Below are 23,519 nucleotides of genomic sequence, written 5' to 3'. Positions count from 1 at the left end.
AGGGGTCATTATATATCTCGTACTTCAGGGACAATCATCAACATACAGCATTTAATAATTGAATAGTGCAGATCAGATGAAAATCTGACTCATTGCTTTGATAACTACATTTAACCGATTAATATATTTTTTTCATTTTGAATTTTAAAATCATATTATCTCATGCAATACATTAAAACTATTGTGTCGTTTTTGAAACTCAAATCAATATTACAAAAATGTAAAAATAGGTAAATAATGAAATTATGAATGGATGCATGAAGAAGACAAATTAACCCAGTTGTATAGTCTTCCACCACTAATATAACAATGACAATGACATTATTTCAATGTAATAATAACTCAACATTTAGTCTTGCAGTTATTTAAATGCTAATATATTATTATTTTTTATTCTTCTTTGTATTTTTCCTTTACTATTTTAAAGGTCTGCATAGGTGGAGATTTAGCGAAAGGAGCATGATTTCAGGATTGAGAATTACTGAGTTTTGGGGTTTTAAAAAAGGAGAATGTATATATTTATATTTATTTATTTAGCTTTTGGACACCATCAATTACTTGTTATTACATTAATCACTTCTTTAGCTCCTTTATAACCTCTTTTTGCTATCTCAGGATCAAATAATTAATGTTAATTAACATAATGAATGATCAAAATAACTTTCTTAGTCAAAAGTAATTCAATTAAAGCTCTTTGACAAAATGAAAATATGAAATGTCATCTTTGTTGTGATCATAAATATTATCTATTAAACTAATGAAAGCCACATCTCTGAATTTATTCAGAGTATAGCACAACTAAACAGTGTGAGGTTATTTTGTGTGTTCCAGACTAATATTAGTATTGTTAGTATTGTTCTGAAAATCTGATTACTTTAGTTCTGATTCACATATTTCATGCTGTCAAATTTATTTTATTCTGGAAATTGAAAATGTTTGATCAAATTCAGATATTTTTTTCAAGTTGGTATACCAATTTTACTTCATTGATTCTTTGTCATGGAAGAGATGATGCCATTCTACATGGCTATTAGAAAGAAAAAAAAGTAATATAGAAATATTAACGTGGATGTTGAGGATGGAACTGCCAGGGAACAGGGCTAGAGATCGACCCAGGAGAAGATGCATGGATGTAGTGAGGGAGGACATGAGAGTGGCTGGTGTTGGGGAGGACGATTCTAAGGACAGGGTGAAGTGGAGAACGATGATTTGCTGTGACGGGACAAGCAGAAAGTACAGTAGTAGTCGTTGTCGTAACGTGGATAAGCTGTTGATTTAAATAAAGAGCTGGGCTCTTATGTCCAGCTATGAGATGCCTGTCCTATCAGTGACCCTGGGTGTGTGTGCGTCTGAGGCTCACACAAGGTAATACAGTTCGATAAAATAACGTCGCTGTCATGTCACGGCAAGAGTTCATAATATAGCGTTTCATTTAAGGTTTGGGGGGAACAGGCGTTGAATTAGTAACTGGTGGAGACGGGCTCAATGTGATGACGGTATGTAATCGTCTTCTACAGATATTCAATTCACTATTTATAGCATTAGCAGCTCAAAATTTAACCGTGACAAAGTACCGTATTTTCGAGCCATTTTGCAGACTGCTTATACCCCCCCTAACCTATTTCAATGAGTTGCTGCTACTGGCCCAAATGTGTCACACCTAACAGGGCTTGCTGCAAATTTAGCCTGTCGATATGTGTCAAGCCTCATTCATCAGTCATCATTCTTTATCTCGGCTGTCCTTCTTTTACATTTCACCACCAGGAGGCTTGACTTTGCCCTGACCCAACATAGCTCAATTCTTCCCCCAGGTCCTTTGCTTCAAGGTGTAAAAGCAATGACAATCCGCGTCCTTGCTAAACCAAAGGCAGCGAATGGAAAAAAGAGAAGGTGCTGACGCTAAACACAGTGTGAAACCAGCTGGTTGTACGTCTCTCAGCAGGCATGTGGTACATGCAGTATAATGACTGACATGATTTGCTCTTATCCCGCTGATTGGCTGTGACAGCATGAGAATCTCACACCTGCATGAGGTGCATGTCTTCTGTCTGGAAACAGAGACACAGTAACAATGTTTTTTTTTCCCCCAGACCTATATTTTAATTCCTCACCTGTAAAAAGGGTACCGGTACTTGAATGTGCCGTATGTTTTTGTTCCCAGGGTCTGAGAGGTGACCTGGGACCAGTTGGTCCTGTTGGTCCAGTTGGTCCCAAAGGAATCAAAGTGAGTGGGCCAGTCAGACACGCTGGTTTTGACCAGATTGCACCAAAATTGTTTTCAGTTTTCTTTTTCTTTTTTAAATGAAAACTGGTACGTCAGTGAATCCGCTTGCCTTTCATGAGCTGCTATCCCAGTCGCTGTTACAAGGTTGCCCATCTGTTTGACGCGCCGCTGATTGCTGCTCCAAATGCGGCGAGCTAACGAATAGTGTTATTGCCATCATAACTTAGTGAGATCTGCTCAGAGTGGTTTTCATAAAATATTACACTCTCTGTTTTGTATCTTCTCTGTATTTGTATATTCATTGGCTCACTGTTTGTAATCAACATACCCAACAAAATATCTTTACCTATGGCAAAAATGTGCATTGCTAAATATTGGGTGCCTTTTTTGACTGTTGATTTAGAATAATTAGGGACCCAACAGTTGTGTATATTTGGGTTTCATAAGAATGAGAGGTAAGACAAGCTGGAAGTGCCGCAGAATTTGATGCAAAAACATGTTATTTATCTGCAGGCCCCCTTAAAGTCTATTCTTTGACATCACCGACACGAATTAGATTGTTAGATTGCATTGCAGTAAAAAAAAATATTGGTCTTATTAAAGTTTGTCTTTTCTTTTCATCCCACACTGGGATTATTTTCCATGTAAATTTATTTTTCCCCCATAATTAGTTGCCATATCTCTCACCCTTTTATTTTTCCTCTCGTATCGGGCCTTTTTTTGTTATTGTTTTCTTTTCGAAGAACTCTCCACGTAATTGTAGGTGCAACGCTCCGTCTGCCAGCCTTGAAGTTATAATGAGGTCTGTGCGTTTCCATGAAGACAACAGCGAATCACAGGGTATTTTATCCTATTTTCCAGATGGGAGGGGAAGACTGTAGGTTTGTTAGTATTGAAGCTGACAGAGGGAGGCAGATTTGTAAGCATAAAGTAATAAGTCCCATGAATATCCCATAGCAGACATATTTTAGCTGTGACATTCATTTAGACAACAAACCGGATATGAACTGCAAGCCCTTCCCGTCATCTACATCTGATAAAACGTATCGCCAGTTGTAAAGTCTACAGATTCTCAACACATTGCCTTCTGGAGTCGAGCTGGTTTGTGATGAAAATGGGAGACAAATGCAAAAATATTTCACAGTGATGCATGAATTTTATCTGAAAATACTGCGAGGCAGACAGTGTGTTGAGACCATTTTTTACATTGGGCTACGATGGTGTCAAAAGACATCTATTCCTTTCCTTATATGACTCCTCTTGACTGTCTGTATGTCACAGCCACCAAGCAGTGTTATCATACCTGTCCATTATTAATGCTGCAAGGCTTCTACGTGATATACTATGACTGTGTTTATTTTAAGGCCTATTTTAATTAATAGTAACAACCCACCTCCCAGTTGTCTGACAGTATGAAAGTCATTGCACAGTCATACTGTACATTCCACGTAAAGCCCTCAGTAGCACATAATATTTGTTTCATCCTGCTTTATTCTGTATATGTATAGTCTTCAGGGCAACCTATCTACAAGGAATACATATTTTATAGTGATTTAGGCTGAACCAAGGATTTATGGGTGAAGATTTAGGAATGTTCACTAATTATTATCTCCTGTCACAGGGAGATCTTGGTCTGCCTGGAGCTCCAGGGCTGACTGTAAGTTCATGCCGTTTTATTGACGCATCATAAAACCTCCTGGAAACGTTAAACTGCACAAATGCAAGTGTGACCTCGAATGGCTGAGCGTTGTAAATAGTCAGCTTTTGGCTTACCAGTCGCTACACACACACAATGTCGAAACAGCTGTCCCACAGAGACGGAAAGTGAGGCAGTCTCTGTGTTACATTGCCATCACCTGGGAAAGGGTCAAACATGGAGCAGATAGACTGGGCTCAGCGGGCATCCTCAGCACCAAAGGGGACAGGCATGATCAGCCAGGCAGGGAACAATTGGACTCAAAGCTTAGGGGAGGGAGGTTGACAGAAGATGTATCTTACTTGGGTTCGACATGGACTTACTGGGTTTGTGAGTGTCTCTGCAGATATCTTCAATTTACAGACACCGAAGAAGCACTACGCCGTGCTCGGTATGTTTCTATCTCACAATTGGAGCAGCTATCCTGGGTGCAGCTCCTGTGGTCGTGTAAAATCCAGAGGACAAGGAGCATAAGCCTCAAATGTACTCATGTCAGCGCACACACAAGTTGAATGCACTGTGCATGTGAGCAGACGGGCCACGCATGCTTGCATAGTCACATATCAACACTTGCAGTATATGTGTGGGCAATGATGCAAACACACATGCTCTCAGTGAGTTGAAGGCTACTGGAGATTAAGGGGATGTTGTTGGCGGTCATATACAGTAATTAGGTATTCATCACAAGGGCATCAGCCTAAAACGAGAACCATGTGTGTACCCTGTGCTCCTGAGACAACAATCGGTGTACAATCGTCTGTGAATAAATAGATAATAATGATGTATTAACAGGGAGACATTTAAGGTTGTCAGTCTTTTTGTAATATATATATATATATATATATATATATATAGAGAGAGAGAGCACGGTCCTCTACCAGAGGCCTGGGAGCTCTTCCTTTAGCCTTTGGTATTTCTTGAGCTTTCCATGTTCTTTCTTCCTGATGTGGTGCATGGTGCCTCCACAGGTCATGGCAGCCAAGGATAAATATCACATAACTGAAAGTGTTGATGCATATGAATATAACTGTATATAAATAATATCCATCCATCCATAAGCTTTTGCAACCACAGTGATCTGACTGTTGTTTGCTCATTTCTAGGTTGAAAGTGAATGTCTCAAAGGGGATCAGGTACTGTGATTACATTCAAATTGCTTTCCATTTAAAATTCTGGTTTTCTGCTTTGTAGACATAATTCTTTATTTGCCGTACCCAGGGCCCTCAAGGTGACAAAGGAGATAAGGTAATAAATTAATCAACAAGTGACTCGGCTGTTGTTGTGCATATACATACACACTCCAAGAAATCAGAACGTGGGTGCAAATTTTAGATGGCTTTTTTACTAAAGCACCATAAACATTTCCTTTCACAAGAATTTCAAGACAAAGTCGCATCACCGCATGAACCTTGATTCACTTTAGATGTTGGGCAGAATAATAGAATGAAGCTCTAAATTGAACATTCAGCAGATCATGGAGAAATAACCTAGAAACTCTTCACACGTATAAATAGAAACGGCAGCCGTACACTCTCCCTTCATGTGGCTTTAACTAGGATAACGCTCTGTTTCCTATCACCACACATCAGCCCACTAGGTATCCAATGGTCTGCTAAGAACATGTGGCACTAGCATATGTCTGCATATTGTTTTTTTGTTTTTTACATGAAACTAAACCTAATTTCTCCCTATAGTGCCAAATGCACATGATTACAGCACCCAATTCACTATGATGCATGTCTTTCCTACAGGGATTAGCCGGGTTGCCAGGGGAACCAGGCAAAGAGGGTAAAAGGGTGAGTAAACCGAAACAATCCACCAGTTGTGTGGCCCGGCTCGCTGCCGCTGACTGTGAGGACCTGGCCAGGGGAAATGCCAAACAGCAGCTGGAGTGGCTGTTGCTGTTTTGGGAAAGGGGTGATGATGATCTGTGAAGCCTGCAAATAGACAAATGGAGGTGTGGACTAGTGGTCTGGCAATTAATGAATGGCTTTTGTGGTCAAAGGGTCAAATACACTAACAACGTGAATGGCATCCGCTGGGTCACTGAGGTGGAAAGTATTCCGTTTCCCATGAGGACGGCTTGATTTGGAGCAGAGACGGCCTGAGTCAAGATAAACTACATTTATTTCTGTATCAGCTCTGACTGTAATAACCGGTCAGGATTACATGCGTCAGCCTTTCTTGAGTAATGTCAAAAATCTAAAGTACATCCTGTGCAATGCTTTGGATTTCAAAGTCCTTTGTTGAAACTAATACAAAATTGCAAGTGATAATGTTAAATTACTTTTAACCCATGCTTACTATTCTCACATGAGCAAGCAGTCAACATGCTGGAGTTATATTGAGCCAATTTTGTTGTTCTTTGGCGCCACAGCTGAAATGTTCAAGGACAGGTGGAAAGAGAGTCCATTTTCATCCTTAATGTGAATTGACTAGTTGTGAAGTCCTCTTCTTGTCACACAGCGATTAACGCAAAGATTCTTCAGATGACTTGGTATTCGTGTTTGTCTTGCAGAGAATCGTAATAAAGCAGCAAAAGAATACTTGGCTCTGCTTCAGCAACTTATAAAATATATAGCATATTGAGCTGCAGAGGACCCACAAGTAGGTCATGAAAATGTCCTTGTCGGATGAAGCATAAGACAATAGTTGAGACATCTGGACACCAGCGTCAGGGATTCAGCTCGTCTGTGTATCAGTACATTCAAACTCAAATATACTCAAATAACATTAAGAATTTATGACCTATTTCATTTCTCAGTGGATCATTTCCCACAATGCAATGAAATGAGAGTATCTATTGAGACGAAGAGTAGTCACAGTGAACCAAATTGGACTTAGAGGCTGGTGCGGATGTCTTTTGTTGTTTGTTGTTCACTTTTCCTCATGAACGAGGTATTACATACCCAACCAGATGGCGCGTCGAAGCTGTTAGATGTATCAGTGATAGTTTGCACTATTCTTTTGACAAGCACTTTTATTTTGAATATTTGAGTGATAATGGCGCTTGAGGAAATAGAAAACGTACCCTTTGCTTGATGCTGTGGCTTCATGGCGTGTTTTGGAGCTGGAATATCTCTCACTCTAAAGGATTCTTTGAGGGTTTTTTTGAGGTGAAATTGCCGAAGGGTTTTAAAACCGGTCACTTCAGGCTCATGCTGTTGTTGCTGCTGAAGACACAGTTCTTATCTATTAATATCAAGTCTTTGATGACTTCATGGTGACTGTTAATGTGATACTTATTCTTAGCCTTAGAAGTCACGTGTGGCTTCAGACTTGTTGACCAACTTGTGCTCCTGCAGGTTGACAGCCTATTTTAAGAAGGTGGACGTGTATAATTATCAGACTGAAACAGCAGGAGACTCTTACCCAATTAGCCATTTCTGTTCATGCTCGCAACTTGATAGTTTCACGAAGCGTCATTGCCGTTATACAAATGATCAGGACATGCGATGACCACTCTCGCAACCTTCATGTAATAGCCGGGGGTGGAAAGCTTTCACGAGTCCTCAGATTCAAGCCAGACCATCTTTCACATTGTCTGCTTCAATTTATTGTAACTGGAAAAATACAGCACTCTAAGCTATTTAGATTTACTTCAAGGAGAAGTGGAGGGCATTGTAGAAAATGAATCATCTAGCTTTTGCACTGGAGCTTCAAACAACATATGCAAGACAGGATATCAAGGGCAGTCACCCAAGCGCCTTCTATGACCCCTCGTCTAACATTCACAGAATCTTGATTTTTAGCTTATTACTTAGATTGATGTCTAGCTCAGTTTGTCAGGGTGGCGGTAAGGGCCAGTCCAACCATGTCTAGGAATTTATGGGAATGTATTGCCCCCACATTACACATTCCCATTAATAGTAATGTGAATGGCTTGGTTTTATCTATTATAGATGGCATTGACACAGAATGGCAGTCAAAGAGTAGGACTTTGGGATTCAGTGGCACATTACAGCTGCTCAGAAAAGAAGATGGGGAGCACCAGTAAAAAGGATATATCCCCCTCACGATGGTGCGCTAAAATTTTCATTAAGCTCTTTAATGATGTGCGCCGCGCCGCATTGCAATTGTAGACTGCCGCCGGATGACACAGGTCGAGGAGGCAAAAGAGGTACATGCCGGAGGGAGGAACCTTGGAATCTGTATATGTAGACCTTTAGAAGATAAGTGTTACTCATGCAGTATGCATTGCAGAGAAAAACCTGCCTGACACCCTCGACGAATACGAATATTGTATACATAATAAAAAAGAGATTTGGGATTGTGTGGCAAAATGCATTGTACAAGCAGCAAGTGACGTGATTTTTACCTGCTCAAAATAGAACTGAAAACCTATGCTTGATTAAATAATACTGCCTCCTTAAATTCAAAATATACAGGAAGACCGCAGCAAGCTTGGTTTATTCATGTCTTGCCAAGTCCTCCCAGCATACACTGCTCCAGTCATTGGCACGGGTTGTGAGTGGGTTTACTGGAGGCACGATTTCATGCGCCTCTATAGTAGCAGGTTCCTGTGGATTAAAGAATAATTACCTTAAAAATCCTCCATTACAAGGTGGGCTTTGGAGTTTAAATCTAGCACATTAAGCCTTATTAGCTGAATAAATGTACCTGCATTGAAAAAAAAAAACTTGCAATGTGACTGCATCATACACACAGGCACAGGCATTGGTTCTAATTAAATGTTTTGGGACCATTGCATAAGCATTATAAATAGATTGTGTCTAAATATTGATATTCCACGCATTTCTTTTATGCATTTTTGCAGAATGCAAAGAAAACAAACATAAAGACAGTCAAAATCCCCCTTCAATCAGCTGAGGGCATCGACTATGTCTAGGATTGCTGGCTTTGGAAGATGTACGGGTATCATAGATGCACAGTGTTTGCTCTTTTTACATATAGCTATGCTGGTGCAGAAATTATGAAACACCAGCAAGCCCCTAAAGGAAGCAGAACAGTGCAACTTGTCTACGGATGTGCTCTCTTTTTCAATAAATTATGCAGTAAAGATCCTCTTAATGATTTATGTATTTATTAATTTATATCTGGTCTGTTGCTAATACATTTCATACATTTGTATGGAGAGTAAAGTAGCTGGCATAGATAGGTAACTGGTGACTTGCAGCTCGGTAATTAGAATTCAGGTGCCATTTATTCTGCATGAGGTGAGGAGATTTCACAAAGCTTTGATGCACAAGAAAGAATCTACTTCTCAGGTAAGAGGTGACATTTTCAATTGACTGCCTTCAGATTGTCTCCAGTGTGTCTCTCATGTAAAATGATTTCTGTTTCTCATAAGAAATATCTGTCTGCATGCCTCAGCTGTGGATCCAGCAGGAAGACATTGTGTCACCTGAGATACTCGCCATATATGTCAATGAGATAAGTGGACAAACATCACAATGAATGTGAAAGAAACTTGCTTGTGAGGCCACACTAAATGACCCTGTGGAAAGAAAACAGAAACTTGTAACCTGGAAGATATCCATGCTACAGATAAGATAATAAAAAACAATACTGCTACAACTATAATTAATGTGCAATGCATGAGAGTTACTAGTTTCAAAAGGCGCTGCCAAAAGAACTTTCTATATTTCCCATTTCATGCTTGTTTGTTGGTTGTTTGAGAGGAATACAGTATCTCCATGAAGAAACTTTCCTTCAGTTATACGGTAAGGATGGAGTAATGCTAAAAGATTATGAGTCTGCGTCTTCGTCCGCTGTCATCACTTTAGATTGCGTCATAGAACAGCCTCAGATCAGTGCACATCAGCATCGGTAGGGCAGAGGCACATTTAGATTCTCAAAGATTTGCAGTGCAGTAACTCACATCTGCAACAGCTGCGCCAACTCTTAAAAAAATCATATGAATGCAATCTGCTCCAAACAGAGATCGTCTGTCTCTCTGCTGCTTGGCAACTTGGCCTGGTCACATTTCTTGAGTAGAGGGAGGTAATAGCTGTCGTTTTGGAAGTAGAAGAGTGGTGTTTACGTTTTATGCTTGAGCCGTGTGTTGAAAGACTAAGACAGCTGTCTAAAAGTCCTGACCAACAGTGGCAAAGGCCTATTTTTGTTCCTTTATTCCAAAGTATTTTAAAGGTTCTCTGTCTGCTGGATGCGACTTGCGTCCTCTTCTAGACAACTCGTATCAATTGATCTCTCTATTTTACCATTTCCTCTCCTTAAAAATGGTAGGCTACTTTCACTAAGCATCAAACGTGTGCGTTTCATGGGACTGTGTTTAAATATGCACATGTGTCACACATGGAGTGAGGAATCCTTTTAATGGAGCGCCAGCACTCTGTGTTAGATGACAAAATGCTGGCGCAGTGGGGTCGAGACATTAGTGTCAGCTCAGATATAATGACATTCATCTAATTTAAAGTGAAACCTTTGTATACTCATTACGCAGTTAACTCAATTTGGTCTGAAACAGCATGCCATTCCCCAAAACCAAATGGAACTGGAATTTAGATGCTTCTTCTCTACAGAGCTGAGCAAATGTTGTTTTAAGGTAATTGGGCAAGCGCAGTGTATAGAATATTCCTATTATACCTGATGGACTTGGCTCGTGTTCATTTGGATCAATCTGTGTCTGTAGAGACCAAAACAGGCAGTGACAGTGATGGAGAAAGAAGCTGTAATTCATCTGGTGGGGTCTGGAACATTTGGCAGCGTTTTCCCGCTTCATAGATGGAGGCTGATATGAACAGCGATGCAAGTGTGTAGCAAACTGTTGTCCTCTACCAGAGCACCTGCAGGGTGAGATTATTAAGTAACGAGTCCCCAGTGAGGAAAACCTACCTTCCTGCCAGAAGTTCTCCATAGGAAGCGTCTACTTAGTTGGGTGATGCAGTAAACGCATGCAATTACAGCAGCTCTCTGATTGAGGCTTTCTCCTTTAAACATTTTTTTTTTAAGAGCCAAACAACCTTTAAGCTGATATGTCACTCATTTGTAGAATATTATACTGTATATGTGACCAGGTGTTACAATTTAAAATCAATATTGCGGAACTTAATGTTCTCGAAAGTTAGTTGAGGCCATCCTTTTTTTTTTTTTGAAGGAATGTGTCACCTTGACTCACATGGTATATCTTTAGTCATTTAAAAAAAAATGGTATCATATAAACGTAAAAGCATGCATTAGGTATGCGGCTGTAGAGGCTCACATAAAACCCATATTTTTGATGGACTGCAGACTTTACGCAGTGCTTAAATGCAGTAGCGTATGTAGATACGTAGTTACAGGTTTGGCCCGAGCTGTTGCGGCTCAATGGCGGAAATGACACGGAGAAAGGAATTTACAGGTCAGCAGGGATCACAGCTGAGATTTTATGGTAAGATTTACACCCTGTGAGATTTTACAAGCAGGAGATGATTTGTTAACCCTTAGTTGAACAAAATGGAATAGGCTATTCCTCTCTCTCTCTCTCTCTCTCTTCCTTCCTCTCTGTCCAAATGCATACTGAGGTAATCCAGAATCCACGCCTCTATTACACCAGGAGGAACATGTTTGCCCAGTGCACAAGGCAATTAATCTTGACAATGTCAAGTGCATTGGGAGGGAGGATGAAACAAAGATTTGGCCTGATTGGCTATGAAAAGGTCTCACATTTGAGTCCAGTAGGAAAAGAGGAGGGTCATAGAAGGATGTTTTTGGCCCATGCAAGGACAGATTCACATAGCTTTGATTTATCTGATGGACTCTTGTATTGTCCAGAGAGCTCCCAGTATGGTTACATCAAAGGGTGTCCAGAACAAACACACATTAACCAGCCACTTAATTACAGCAATGAATGCAGGGGGCAAGACTTTGAGCGCGCTGCTTTGATCACACATTGTTCACTGGCTTTTATAATTACTGTGTTCATTTCTGTAAGTTGCAAACATTTAAAAAGCCTGCGTTCAGCAAAGGGTAATGTAGGTCAACACATCCTCTGAGGATCAAGCGAGGTACATAGTGGGCCGGAATATGAACCTCATTCTCACATCTCCACCCTCATGACTTTCTCAGGAGACAGAGCTGCGCTAGGTCAACAGTATATGTGACAATGATGCTGCAGCATTAAAAATCATCAGGGCCTGCCGTCCACTTTAACTGTCTCAACGCGTGAAAATGTTCCAGCAGTGTTATGTCGCTCATAGGGTAGAGGACCGAAAGTCTCTTGTCTCTTTGAGTTATGTCAGTAGAGTGGCTTTGGTGACTGTTATTAGCTTCAAAGCCCACAACACTGGCCTCAGGCATCCGCACATTGGCTCCAACGGTCTGTTAATCTACAGAGATACTCGGATGGCTATTTTATGTTATTTTAAGATGGAGACAGTGGTAGAGCAATGCTGAGCATGCATATACCTTCAAATGGCCATTTTAGGTCCATGATGCTTGGTTGGAGGCTTGCCCCCCCCCGCCCCCCCTGAGTAAGCTTGATTGATGTCTGCTTCGTCCTTGGTTGAGGAGAGGCACAAGAGGCCAGGAAGGCGAAAGCTGGTCAGGAAGGTTGTCTTTAAAGGAGAAGATCACCAAAAAAGGAATGTTTTGCTCTCCATGTCGATCAAAAAGGTTTGGTGAAGTGTCTTAAGTCGTTTTCACACTTAACCAAGAGAACTCCGGTTTGATTGGGGAGCTGAAAGTCGCAACATTGTTGCATTTATCACTTGTTTCGGTTTTGCTTTCACACTCTAATTTCTAAAGCGGACCGAACATTCTGAGCAGCATTGCATGGTTGAAAGGGACGCTCGTTGATTGGACAAAGTAGGAGGGGAAATCCCTCCCTCTCCCATGTTTGTTTTGATTTGGAGTGCTTCCTCCACCCAAGATGCACTGTGTATAGTGTTACTACATACATTTGGCCCTGTGTTTGGTCCGGTGAGCTTTCACACCGTATACGAACCGAACCAGGGCTCCCTTGTTTGGTCCGCACCAGAGTCCAGATGAGCTTTCACACCTGCCCAAACAAAGCGGACTATCCGAGGAAACAAACTCTCGTCTGTTTAAAGCGGTCCAAACAGTGCTGGTGTGAAAGCGACTTTATTCTGCAGAACAAACTGTAGGAACTCTAACATTCTCCTCAACAACTGAAGAATATTGCTTTAAAAGATTTGAAAAAAAATAAAAATAACTCCATACATTTATACTTCAGCAGCCCTGAGATCCTAAGTTGTTAAGTTGTTGTTGTTAAAGCCCACATCTTTACTATAACTTCTTAAAGTGCAGCCAACATCTTTGGTGATGATGCACAACCTTGAATGTGCATCATGTAATAGTTAAGGGAATACATTTTTTTGTTTTTCTTTATATCCTTGCAGTCTGAGATAAATTTGGAAGAACACTGTAACAGCGGTTTGCTGGGTACTTCCACGGCTGTTTGACAGATTCAGAAATATTGCATGGCATTCCATTGTCATTGAGTAGACTGAAATTTAGAAACATTTGAACGAACTGTTCCTTTAACAGCAAACCTTTAAAGCCTGTGATCCATATTCTGATTCTTCACACCGTCATCTGGCCTGCAACCAGTTTAGATACATTCATCTGTGTCCACTTTAATGGCATGCCAGCAAGCAGCACATTTAAAGTGGCCTGATATGCAGATGGTAATGTGTGAGACCTCAGTGTAATCTGTTATGCATGGTGAGTGATATGAAGCACAAGACTTGCCGAGGGCTGCAAGCGCTCAGTATGTGCACCCTTATGGATCATACCAGAGTATCCTCTCTGACCTCAAATATTTGGTTTGGAAAATGAACCAGGGTTTATTATAAAGTAGATTTTCTGCCTTTCCTTTTCACTCGTTGGATAATGCATTAATGAAACGCTCTATCAGTAAACACACGGCAGGAGCAATCTGCTCTGGATGAATAATATGGCCAACAGTCCAGATGAGACTGTGAAATTTCCAAGAGCCAAGACTAATAGCGTCATCCATTAGGAGATGAGAACATTCAAGAGGCAACGCCAACCTAGAGAGGAGCCAAAGCAATAGCTGGCTTAGGCTACATGCAGACACTGCAGAGACATGCAGCTGATGGGTGAGAGCTGCGCACTTGGTTTAATATAGATTTATCTTCTTCACCACATAAAAATGCAAATTCCAATCATATCATGAGCCCCTTTTCCTCTCCTTAGGAGTTGTTAAAGTCAATGAGCTCTTAAAACTCATGGCTGAAGTTGTGGTAGAGACGTGGCTGTTGTAAAGAGCTACTCTCAGGCTCTCCTGGGACCGCCTTGGCTTAGTTTCCAAAGACATCCCCTGCATGAATCCCCCCCCCATGTTTGCCTTTGCCTCTAGAATTTTTATACTGTGTGGATGTATGATTTTGATATTTGCTGAAATAGCTCCATAATGGTCCTTCGACGCGTTTATCTGCTGCATCGTACATCTGGCTTCCCTTGTGATGCCACCTGTGTGCCTTTTTGTATTGTTTAGCTGTTGAAAGGAGGCATAATGTGGTGTTAAAAATGTTGCCTCTCTCCTCACTCTCATACAGCGCCTTCTACTCATCGTTGTAAGCCCTCAACAGAAAAATCTCCATCGCGGTATTCGGTGCCTAATTGCCAGATTGCCTAATTAGGAATGTTACCCAACACACATCATATATTCATGCACTTAGAACATCTTTCTCCTCTCATGGAGAGCTTACAGTTGCCTCATTCTGCGCCCCCCTACACATGCAGAAATTTGCGATGAAGCTAGTTTGCCATCTAGTGGCATGTGAACAAATCACCATTGAGGCACAGGGGATCCGTGTTTGAGTCTCAGCGAGCAAGGTTTTCATGGAAAGCTTCAGCCAAGAGACTATAGGTGCAACCTTGGCCAGCTGAGCTGTGTCTGAAGTCAACTGCGGTGTCAGCCTTCTCTTTGTACGTCCCTGAATATTTAGATGGCTTGGAGTTAAAGAGAGCACTGTGTGCAAGTCAGAATGGGAAAAAATACTAAGCTGCATTTGAGCCCCCGCCAGGCAGCTGTCGGCTTTGCTGTTCTCTTCCTGCCCCGGCCGCTCCTCTTAACCCTCAGTAAACAACTGGAACAAATCCTATTTTATTGAGGCTTTTACCAAGTGCAAGGGATCTCTGCAAGCTCTGATGCGCAGGCATTTTTATTTAATTTTTTTTTAGCTTGCACCGTGTCCTAAGATGGCATCCAGCGGGGGCAGTCAGATGTAGGGAATCTGCACTCTCTCTAATTGGATGCTTAATCAGAAGCAGGTGAGGCTGCAGTCTCTGCAGTGTCTTTTATGACTTCTCCAGCAGGCAGTATAATCGATATTGACCTCTGACATCTTGATGGATGATTTGACATGCTGGAAACAGATTTAGTGAGAATTTATTTATCTGCAGTATATAAAACTGCATAGCTGATTTAAATCTGCTAAATGTTTGTCCCCTTTCCCTGCTAGCCCAGAAACAGCCGGGCTAATATGTGAGCGAACGTGCCTCTAAGGTTGATGGGGGAAGGATGACTCACAATTAATTACATAATAAATGAGCTTTTGCTGCCAGAGTGACTCATTTCCTGTGGGTTGTCTGAATCTGGACCCCGTAAATGTTCCACGGTGACTTTAGCCTTGACCGAAGGACCAAAGGGATCAAATGTGTCTGCTAGGAATGTCCTTTATTCCATTAATCACAAGCTGGAAGTAGACACGCATTTTTCTCGGTGTCCATGTGTATTTTTAGAATGTGTCCATATCATTATTTTAAAACTTTTCTGTCTTTGGCCTCATCACTATACCACCAGGGTACACCTTGGACACAACAACTTTAGGATTATTATTTGCTGTGTGAGTTGTTAGGCGGCGTGCAGTCATTGTGATGGTGCACCTATTTGCCATGCAAATACAGAGCAGCTTCTCGCAAGCTACAATCTCAGTCCCAGTTAAATGCAGCGCATCAGTTTGACAAAGGGCTCAGGTGACATGAGTGCATGTCCCCCACAAGGAGACAGGACTCATCTCAGCCAGAAAGAGGGGGAGTGGCAAAGTGAGTTTTTCCGTCAGGAAAAGGTCGGGCCTCCCGTGAGCCGAATGACATTGTTGCAGACCAACTTGGTAATGTCATGTAGTTCTCCCTTCAGGATGTCAGTGTCACACAAGCAAAAGAAAAGAAGCAGTGCACCATAGATTAATGGCTACCATTGGTTCCAACAGTGAAACAGAATGCATCTGGTGTCGTGGCCAGAAACTCATGAAAATGATTGTGGCTCATAAGTCAAAATCTGAACAAAATCGGGATGCATTCACAGTCAAGTAGAGAATCGAAGAAAAAAAATAGGAAGAATGGATTTGATGTTGTTGGATCTCCAGTGGCCCTTATCTTTTGAGAGAAGTGGATTAACAGAAGTCGCAGATGAGATATCATCTTTTTATGCGATAAAAAAATTATCTCTGCAAGTAAAAGGAGAAAAATATATATACTCCATGTTGTGCTGTGTGTGTGTCAGGTTTGAGTCGGTTCATGCTGTGATTTCTTTCGGCTTATCCATTGACCCCTCTTGACAGGGACTTATGTTTTGTGGCAGCGTATCAGCTTTATTGTGAAGAATTTGTCGCATTTTCTTTGCCACCCTCTTGTCCCTGTATTGGAAGCCGGACATGGAATGTCTCGGGGAACGTGTTGACATTTGGCCTAAGGATTATGGAGTCATCATACATGAGTGACTCTGCTGTGTGTCACTGTCGCTGTTGACTCTGCTCTCAGATAGGGATTGTGTTGCAGGATTGAACCCACCTTCTGTGGGTTGACACCAGTAAAGGCTGGGATTCATCTGGATTAAACTGGAAGTTCAAAAAAGTGCTGTCAGTCTCCTTACTTTATCTGACATGTGTTCTCTCTCTAACTGTAATAACATTTTTATTGAATTAATGTGCTTTTCAGCCATCTGGTGAATAGTTTGCAGGCTTTAGAATGGATCAGAGAAATACAAGTGGTGAATATGTGTCTGATCTTTCTGCCCCATCTTTCATTTAGCAGTGAAGCTAGTTCATCTTTTACTCCCACTCTCTGCTAATAAATCCCTTCATCTTTTCTCTGTCTCCTTCCTTCCCTCCTGTCCCGCATTTCCTACCTCACCTACCCCTCCAAATCTTGTGCAATGACCTGAAGGATGGATCCATACTGCAGCGCTCAAAAAATAATCAAACACTAGGATGTTGTCAAATTTATAGGACACTGAGGGTTGCATAGCAACAGAGATAGCTGAGGTGATCCAAAAAGGAGCCGAAAGTTGGATGACGGAGAAACGGGGCAAATGACAGGAAGCATGAGAAGGCAGGAGAGATGACAAGAAAAAAAGGACCGCTGAGAGGAAAGGGAGGAGAGTAATAGAGGTTTGATGTGATACGCAATAGAAATTAAAGCTTAGCGATGGAGAAAGATTACAAAAGTTGAAAGAAAAGATCTGTAGATACTGTTTGCCAACATGTGTTGTCTTTCTTTCTTTCTATGTTTTTTCTTTCTTCTCTCTTTCATTTTTCTGATGCTGAAATCCTCCATATTCATTTATCCTTGTTGCCTAGAGACTGCATGCCACCTCTGGTACTAATCTGTGTTCTGGTGTTGTGTCTATAGCATCGTTATCAGAAAAAAAGTCAAATGAAATATCTGCAATAAAGCTATGGAAAAGTCCCAAATGCATGACATTAAAAGCATGCTAGAAACTATCATTATCTTTCTATGAATATTTCTACTAAATGTTTGACTCTAAGGTTAAGCTATGAATTAGAAAGAGTGTTTAGTGAATCGAGGTCTCAGAAAGGAGCATGTGTTATATGCAATTCAATTCTTTAGCTTGTTCAGCACTTCAATATTCATATTTTGAAGTGGCTATTAATGCATGACTAGTAATGCTTGATAAGTTAGTTTATTTATTCATAAACACATTTAAGGTCACTTTTGCATTGACAATCAGAGATTTGTGGTTGCAGCAGTATTTGCCAGCATCTCAATAATCTAAACGTTTCACAGCCAGGGTTATTCTGAGGCAGTAATCGCTGGCAATTGTTTCATTTTGGGAAGTCAACTGAGTGCAAATTGGGATGATTGCTTTGCTCTGGAGTAATTATTTCTTGTCACTGTGAAGACATTTGATGGGGATGGTGTACTAAGTGGCCAGGGTCATCTGGTGTTTTTTATTTGGATAGAGAGAATATGTTTGGCACATTTATTCCTATGAATCTTAAAGTTCCTTTGCAAATTAACACACAATCTCCTCTAATAGCTTTGCTAGCCAGCTGTATAAGGTAAAATAAATAAGTAAACAAAAGACGAAGTAAATTAGAAAAGCACTCAGGGAGTGCAGACCTCCGCCGAGCAGCTCATTCCCCTCCTAATTAGATTTACACTGTCCACATGGTGATCTGGATCATCATCAAAAGGTTATAAATTGTTCTTGGTATCTTTATTCACCAACCATGAAAAGTAAAAATGAATCAGAGTTTGTGTATTTTTAAGTGGTTTTTGAATCCATAAATTGATATGTCAATGTTAAAATCAAATATTTTTTCTGGATCCAATCCGGATAAAATTCGGTGGTGAGAGAGGTCCCCACCCTACATGACTATCAAATTCCACAAACATCAGTCAATAATCAACCGAGATATTGAGAGACAAATTGTGAAGCTCCATTGACTGCAATGTTAGGTCAAATTTCAAACTGATCCATAATCTCTTCTGGGAAAGAATGAACATCATCCATCATCAAAGGAGACGATGTTAATCTACACTAAGATACAAAAAGTTCATACTGAGAGGTGCATCCACCTAATTTATGTAAATTAGAGATAGTTGAATAGAAATAAAAAGCACTTCTAAATTCAGCAACACAAACTGTCGTCTCCAAATAATAATAACGTTGATTTAGCACCCTTCCAACGAAGCCTTATTATCACCTTAACATTAGGATTTATACTAGGGCTTTTGTTCAAGCATGTATTTTAAAGGGCCGTATATAATAAACAGACAAGTGGGTGTAAATCCACGAATAAAGGCAGCAGTCGAAGGCTAAAATATGTTTCTAGTGTTTCTATAGTGAATATATGACACAATTATAGTTTTTGAAATGGTAGGAAAGGAAATGCTAATAAAAAATAATAATTTGGGAACTTGTATGCAGTTATGAAAATAATCTTCAGGCCTACGTTTAGCAACGTGGAGTTAACTCCAGATTGCCAGTTAGCTGTTCTGAACTCAAATCCACTTTTTCATTTGCAATTTGCCGACGCCCGGAGGGTTAAAAGATATTTAGGTAGAAATGTGTAGAAATAATTTTGAGAACTGCATAATTAATGACCTGCTTGGAATGATAGCAAATTAAATATTAATTAGCTAAATTACTTATCTATGTAATCTTCTTTTGTTGTCTACTTCAGGGGAGAAAGGGCTGAGGCTAAAACAAACACTCTGATCTATTTTTCAGTAGGTAATAATTCAAAGTCAGTCTATTCATTATCAGGGAAAGAGGAAAAAGTAAGGAAAAAAGTGAAGGAACAATAACTGTCCATGTTCCTCGAAATTAAACATTGCAGCCACAGTGAATACTTTGTATTCAACATCAAACAGATTTCAATAAGTTACTCTTACTTTATCAGGATGTCAGAAAACTGAAGGTAAATATTACAAAGTTTTAAGGTGTTGCTCCTGCACATCAACACATTTGACATTGTGCACCTCTTCTCTACGTAGTGCTCAATCATTGCCATTAAAACCATGTGCAGCCTCCGAGCTACATTAACAACGATGATCAAAAGATGCCGACCGAGGCAATGCCAGTGTATCAAACAGCAGCACATAGCTCCCATGAGGAAGCACACACTGAATCCACTGTGTCATTAATAAGGTTCATATTTACGATACCACACTTTGCTTTCTTCTGTTGTCGTAATCCTCTATTCTGTTGACTAGAAACAGAGAAATGCACACGGCGCTATCTTATAAGCAACATCTCTCAGTGACGTACTTCTTGGTCTTCCTTACACATGTCAAATTCGACCCAGTTAATCAAAGCCTGCAAACATGGAGTGTCAGAGGGAGGAATCGGAGGCGTTGCGTTGTGATGTTCTGCGTTTCTCTTGGCAACCACTGATTCTTTCCTCTCCACAGATCTGCACAGCCGCTAGTTCAGTGGAGGCAAGAAGTATAATTTCTGTTTCACCCATACTGACATACAGTAGGAGAAAATATTTCAATATGGAAAATGTGTCGGATGATAAAACTCCTATTAGAATGAGGTAATCACATTTAGCCGAAATAGAGATATCCCCTTTGTCTCGTGCCTCTGCCGTTGATTACGGTTCTGTACAGTGAATTGATATTGGCCAGAGTATTAGAATCTCTTAATTGAGCCGATTTTGCAGCCGCCGTGTGTGTGTGCGTGTGTGTGAATGCCAGTTAATACCAGACACTACTTATAACACATAGCCAGAGATGCTTTTGCCAATTTATCGCTGTAAGGATATCCAAAGAGCTTCATCCTCATCTCTCCAGAGGACCTAAACCCTCTTGATGTAAATTATACAAGTTCGGCTTGGTTCAGATAGCATTACATCTCATGAAGATGTCAGATTTTTTTAAGCAGTGAGGCAATTCAAAAAATGTCCAAAAAAGAATTGAGATAGTTGCATCGCTGTGACCTGGATTTGCAAAGCTGGACAGCAAGTGAGTGGCCTGCCCTGTTTGCTGCTATACTGCCTCTCTGGGTTGATTAACGCACTGAGGGACTCACACAGCTGGAAAGGAGGCAGTAAACCAGAGGAGGGAACAAAGACTAGTGGGCCACACGGGGGGCAGCAATTAAGCTGTTTTCTTGTTGTTAATTAAAAGCAAATTAGAGACAGCGACAGGAGTCGCTATCTCGCCTTAATTGCTGACAGGATGTATGTCTAGATACACCTTGCATCCTCACTCATCTTAATCTTGTCTCTCTGTGTGTGTGTGTCTTCCGTAGGGGCGACGAGGAAAGACTGGGGAGCCTGGACCAAGAGGCCCACCTGTAAATGATGCTCACACTCAAACACACACCCACACACCTTGCACAGACGGTTTACTTGTTGATTTAAGGCGAAGAGGTGAACTCTAAAGAGCTTGGAGAGAACAAGACAGCAACACCTTTCTTTTTCTGGCTTTTTCTCCATTCCGAATCAATTTAAATTTAACTTTATTTCACTGCGACTTTCCCTTTGATTGGCAATGCATCTTTTTCAGTGCCTTCATTTGCTTAAGAAAGTTGCAAAGTTATCTTGATTATAAAAGGATATTAAAACCCAACCATCATGGCAGACATGCAACGCAGTTTAAATAGAGCAATCAAAAAGGCTTCATTGATCTCCTTTAAAATCTTCTCCCATTCCAACACACTGCTGCAAGCAAGCTGTGTTATTAGCACGAAACCACAAGGGGCATATTAAGGTAGCACTTGAGAATTCTTGTATTGATGAGGAGGATAAGTTTGCCTTTCAGGCCAATTGACTCTTTGAGTTATTGTCTTTTTCCTCAGGAGTCCAAACCAATCCTGGACACTGATTGTGTGTTTGTGTAGTGACCCGTGCGCTAAAGGGCACAGACGCCATGATGCCTTAACGGAGACAGCTTGTCAGACTCAACCGTTCGATGTCAGGACAAAAGAAATCGTCTTGCTCTGACACTTTCTCCAATTATTTTCATGCCCTACTACCCTGATTATACCCTTAATCAAGACGGTCTTTATCTTTATTTCATTCCCTTCAAAAATACCAAAACAATTTGGTAAATAATAGGCTTAATTATCATTAGTATAATAAACTACTGCCCCACACCACTACCACCACCAATCCTGTAGAGCAAATGAAGACAAGATAGTGAAGGTGTGACATTTCTAAATGTCCTGATGTGTGAGAGAATGAGGCAGCTTCGCCTCGATCCCCTGGCATTGGCATTTATGAGTCACCTGTTTTTCTGAGGTAGATCTCGGGGGCAAAATGTATCTATTCAAAACGCATACCAGGCCATCACTCTCTCTTGTCCACCGGCAGAAATACAGTGCTCGCAATTGAGAGAGGATGGGTGATTTTTCAAAGTCAAATTTGCTTTGCAGTCTGTGAAAGCTACCTCACAGAGAAACGCTCTGAGATCATCTATAGAGTGCTGAGGGAGGCCCATGTCCACATGAGAGTTAGTGCAAAAGTTAAATAAAAAATATATAATGGGGGGGGGGGACTTCAAATCCGTTTATCATCTGGCTGCATGAAAATACCGTTTTTTCCTTTTATTTGCAAAATTAATTTGTATTAATTAATTTACTGTTGATGGAGTAAGACTCAAGGTATCACTGCTAGTCAGTTAACATTATTGTCAAGATGGCTGAACTCTTTGTCATCCATCGACACAAAGGATTTTGTCCCCAGAGAACCTGCACGACACGTGACCAGACTTGCTGTTCTTGACTGCCGTTTTTGAGCGCCATGGGGCTGATCTCACTCGTTGGAAATGGAACCCTTCAGTCAATAGTAACCTATCTCCTGCGCAAGTCAAAAAGCACTTCCTACTCTGCACCTCCTGCAGCGTGGCACAGCGTGGCTCGGTGCTCACACTCCAAACAGGCAGATGGCCATCACGTACAGTGCTTTGGCAAAATGAAAAAAACAAAACTCAGCAGTCATTCTCATGAAGCCCGTGGGTGCTGTAGCTCGCTAGGGGCACATGAGATATGTGGTTTAAAAAAAAAACCTCTCTCAAGCATGGACCTCTAGCAGGCCTCCCACCGTCTGCTGCCTGCTCCCTTCACAAACCTAACCTCAGCCCCCCCATCTGCCACCCACCAAGCCTCCAGTGGCCCGTTTGCCATCATGCCGAGAGTGAAAGCTATTGTGTTGCGGGCAACCTCTTGACTGCGGCTGTTCATTTGATGTATGAGCACATTGTTTACTTGTGTGTCATCTCAGGCCACAGCCTTCCTACTGCGTCCTCTGTCCAAAGGAAGGAGACGTGTCAACTAAACAACCTTGAAAAAGAACGTTGTCTGAATGAGAACACAATTATTGTGTCAGAAACCAAATGTGGAGGTGTACCGTAAAGGGGGTGGCTCAGGGGAAATAGTTTTATTTTAATACAGAATGACATACCTGTCCACTTAGAAGGTTTTGCCGTATTTTCGTGCGGGAAATTCAGATTTTTGAGCTCTACGGCGTACTGTTGATATTAGTATGGCGTAAATCCGTCAATACCGGAGCAAAATTTTAAACGCAGCCGCGACGGATATTAGACTTGTATGCGCAGAAGCAGATTTAGCCACTATAGCCCCCCCCCCCCCCCCGCTCTCATATAGGGCCGCTAGTTTCTCCCACATACAGGCAACAGTTGATTTGTACGTTTTTTTGTGTTATTAGTACGGCAGACGGTGAGTGAGGGTTGACAGGTATGTGATTTTTATGATAAATTATATTAGGGGCTCAGTATCTTTGCAAGTGTTACTTTTCCACTTTCAAAGCAGGTTTAATTCTACAATGGTTTCATGTTTTAACCCTAACACTAAGCTGCATCAATAACCACACTTTCCTGGCAGAGAATGGGGCAGTTTAAACAAGCTTTGAATCCTTTATTTCCCTCCCATTCTCT

General features: G+C 41.1%; 1 protein-coding gene across 1 annotated transcript in view; it reads left to right on the top strand.

The window, feature by feature from the left end:
- Positions 1 to 23,519, top strand: part of col19a1 (collagen type XIX alpha 1 chain) — a 79,445-nt gene that overhangs the window by 19,690 nt on the left and 36,236 nt on the right. Inside the window, exons 10-15 of the mRNA XM_068741175.1 lie at positions 2,162 to 2,224; positions 3,846 to 3,881; positions 5,024 to 5,053; positions 5,139 to 5,165; positions 5,672 to 5,716; positions 20,875 to 20,919. Of these exons, the coding sequence (XP_068597276.1) occupies positions 2,162 to 2,224; positions 3,846 to 3,881; positions 5,024 to 5,053; positions 5,139 to 5,165; positions 5,672 to 5,716; positions 20,875 to 20,919 (246 nt within the window). The remainder of the gene's footprint in view (positions 1 to 2,161; positions 2,225 to 3,845; positions 3,882 to 5,023; positions 5,054 to 5,138; positions 5,166 to 5,671; positions 5,717 to 20,874; positions 20,920 to 23,519) is intronic.

This window comes from Brachionichthys hirsutus, chromosome 7 (assembly GCF_040956055.1).
Source record: "Brachionichthys hirsutus isolate HB-005 chromosome 7, CSIRO-AGI_Bhir_v1, whole genome shotgun sequence".
NCBI lineage: Eukaryota > Metazoa > Chordata > Actinopteri > Lophiiformes > Brachionichthyidae > Brachionichthys > Brachionichthys hirsutus.
This window is presented reverse-complemented; position numbering and strand designations above follow the sequence as displayed.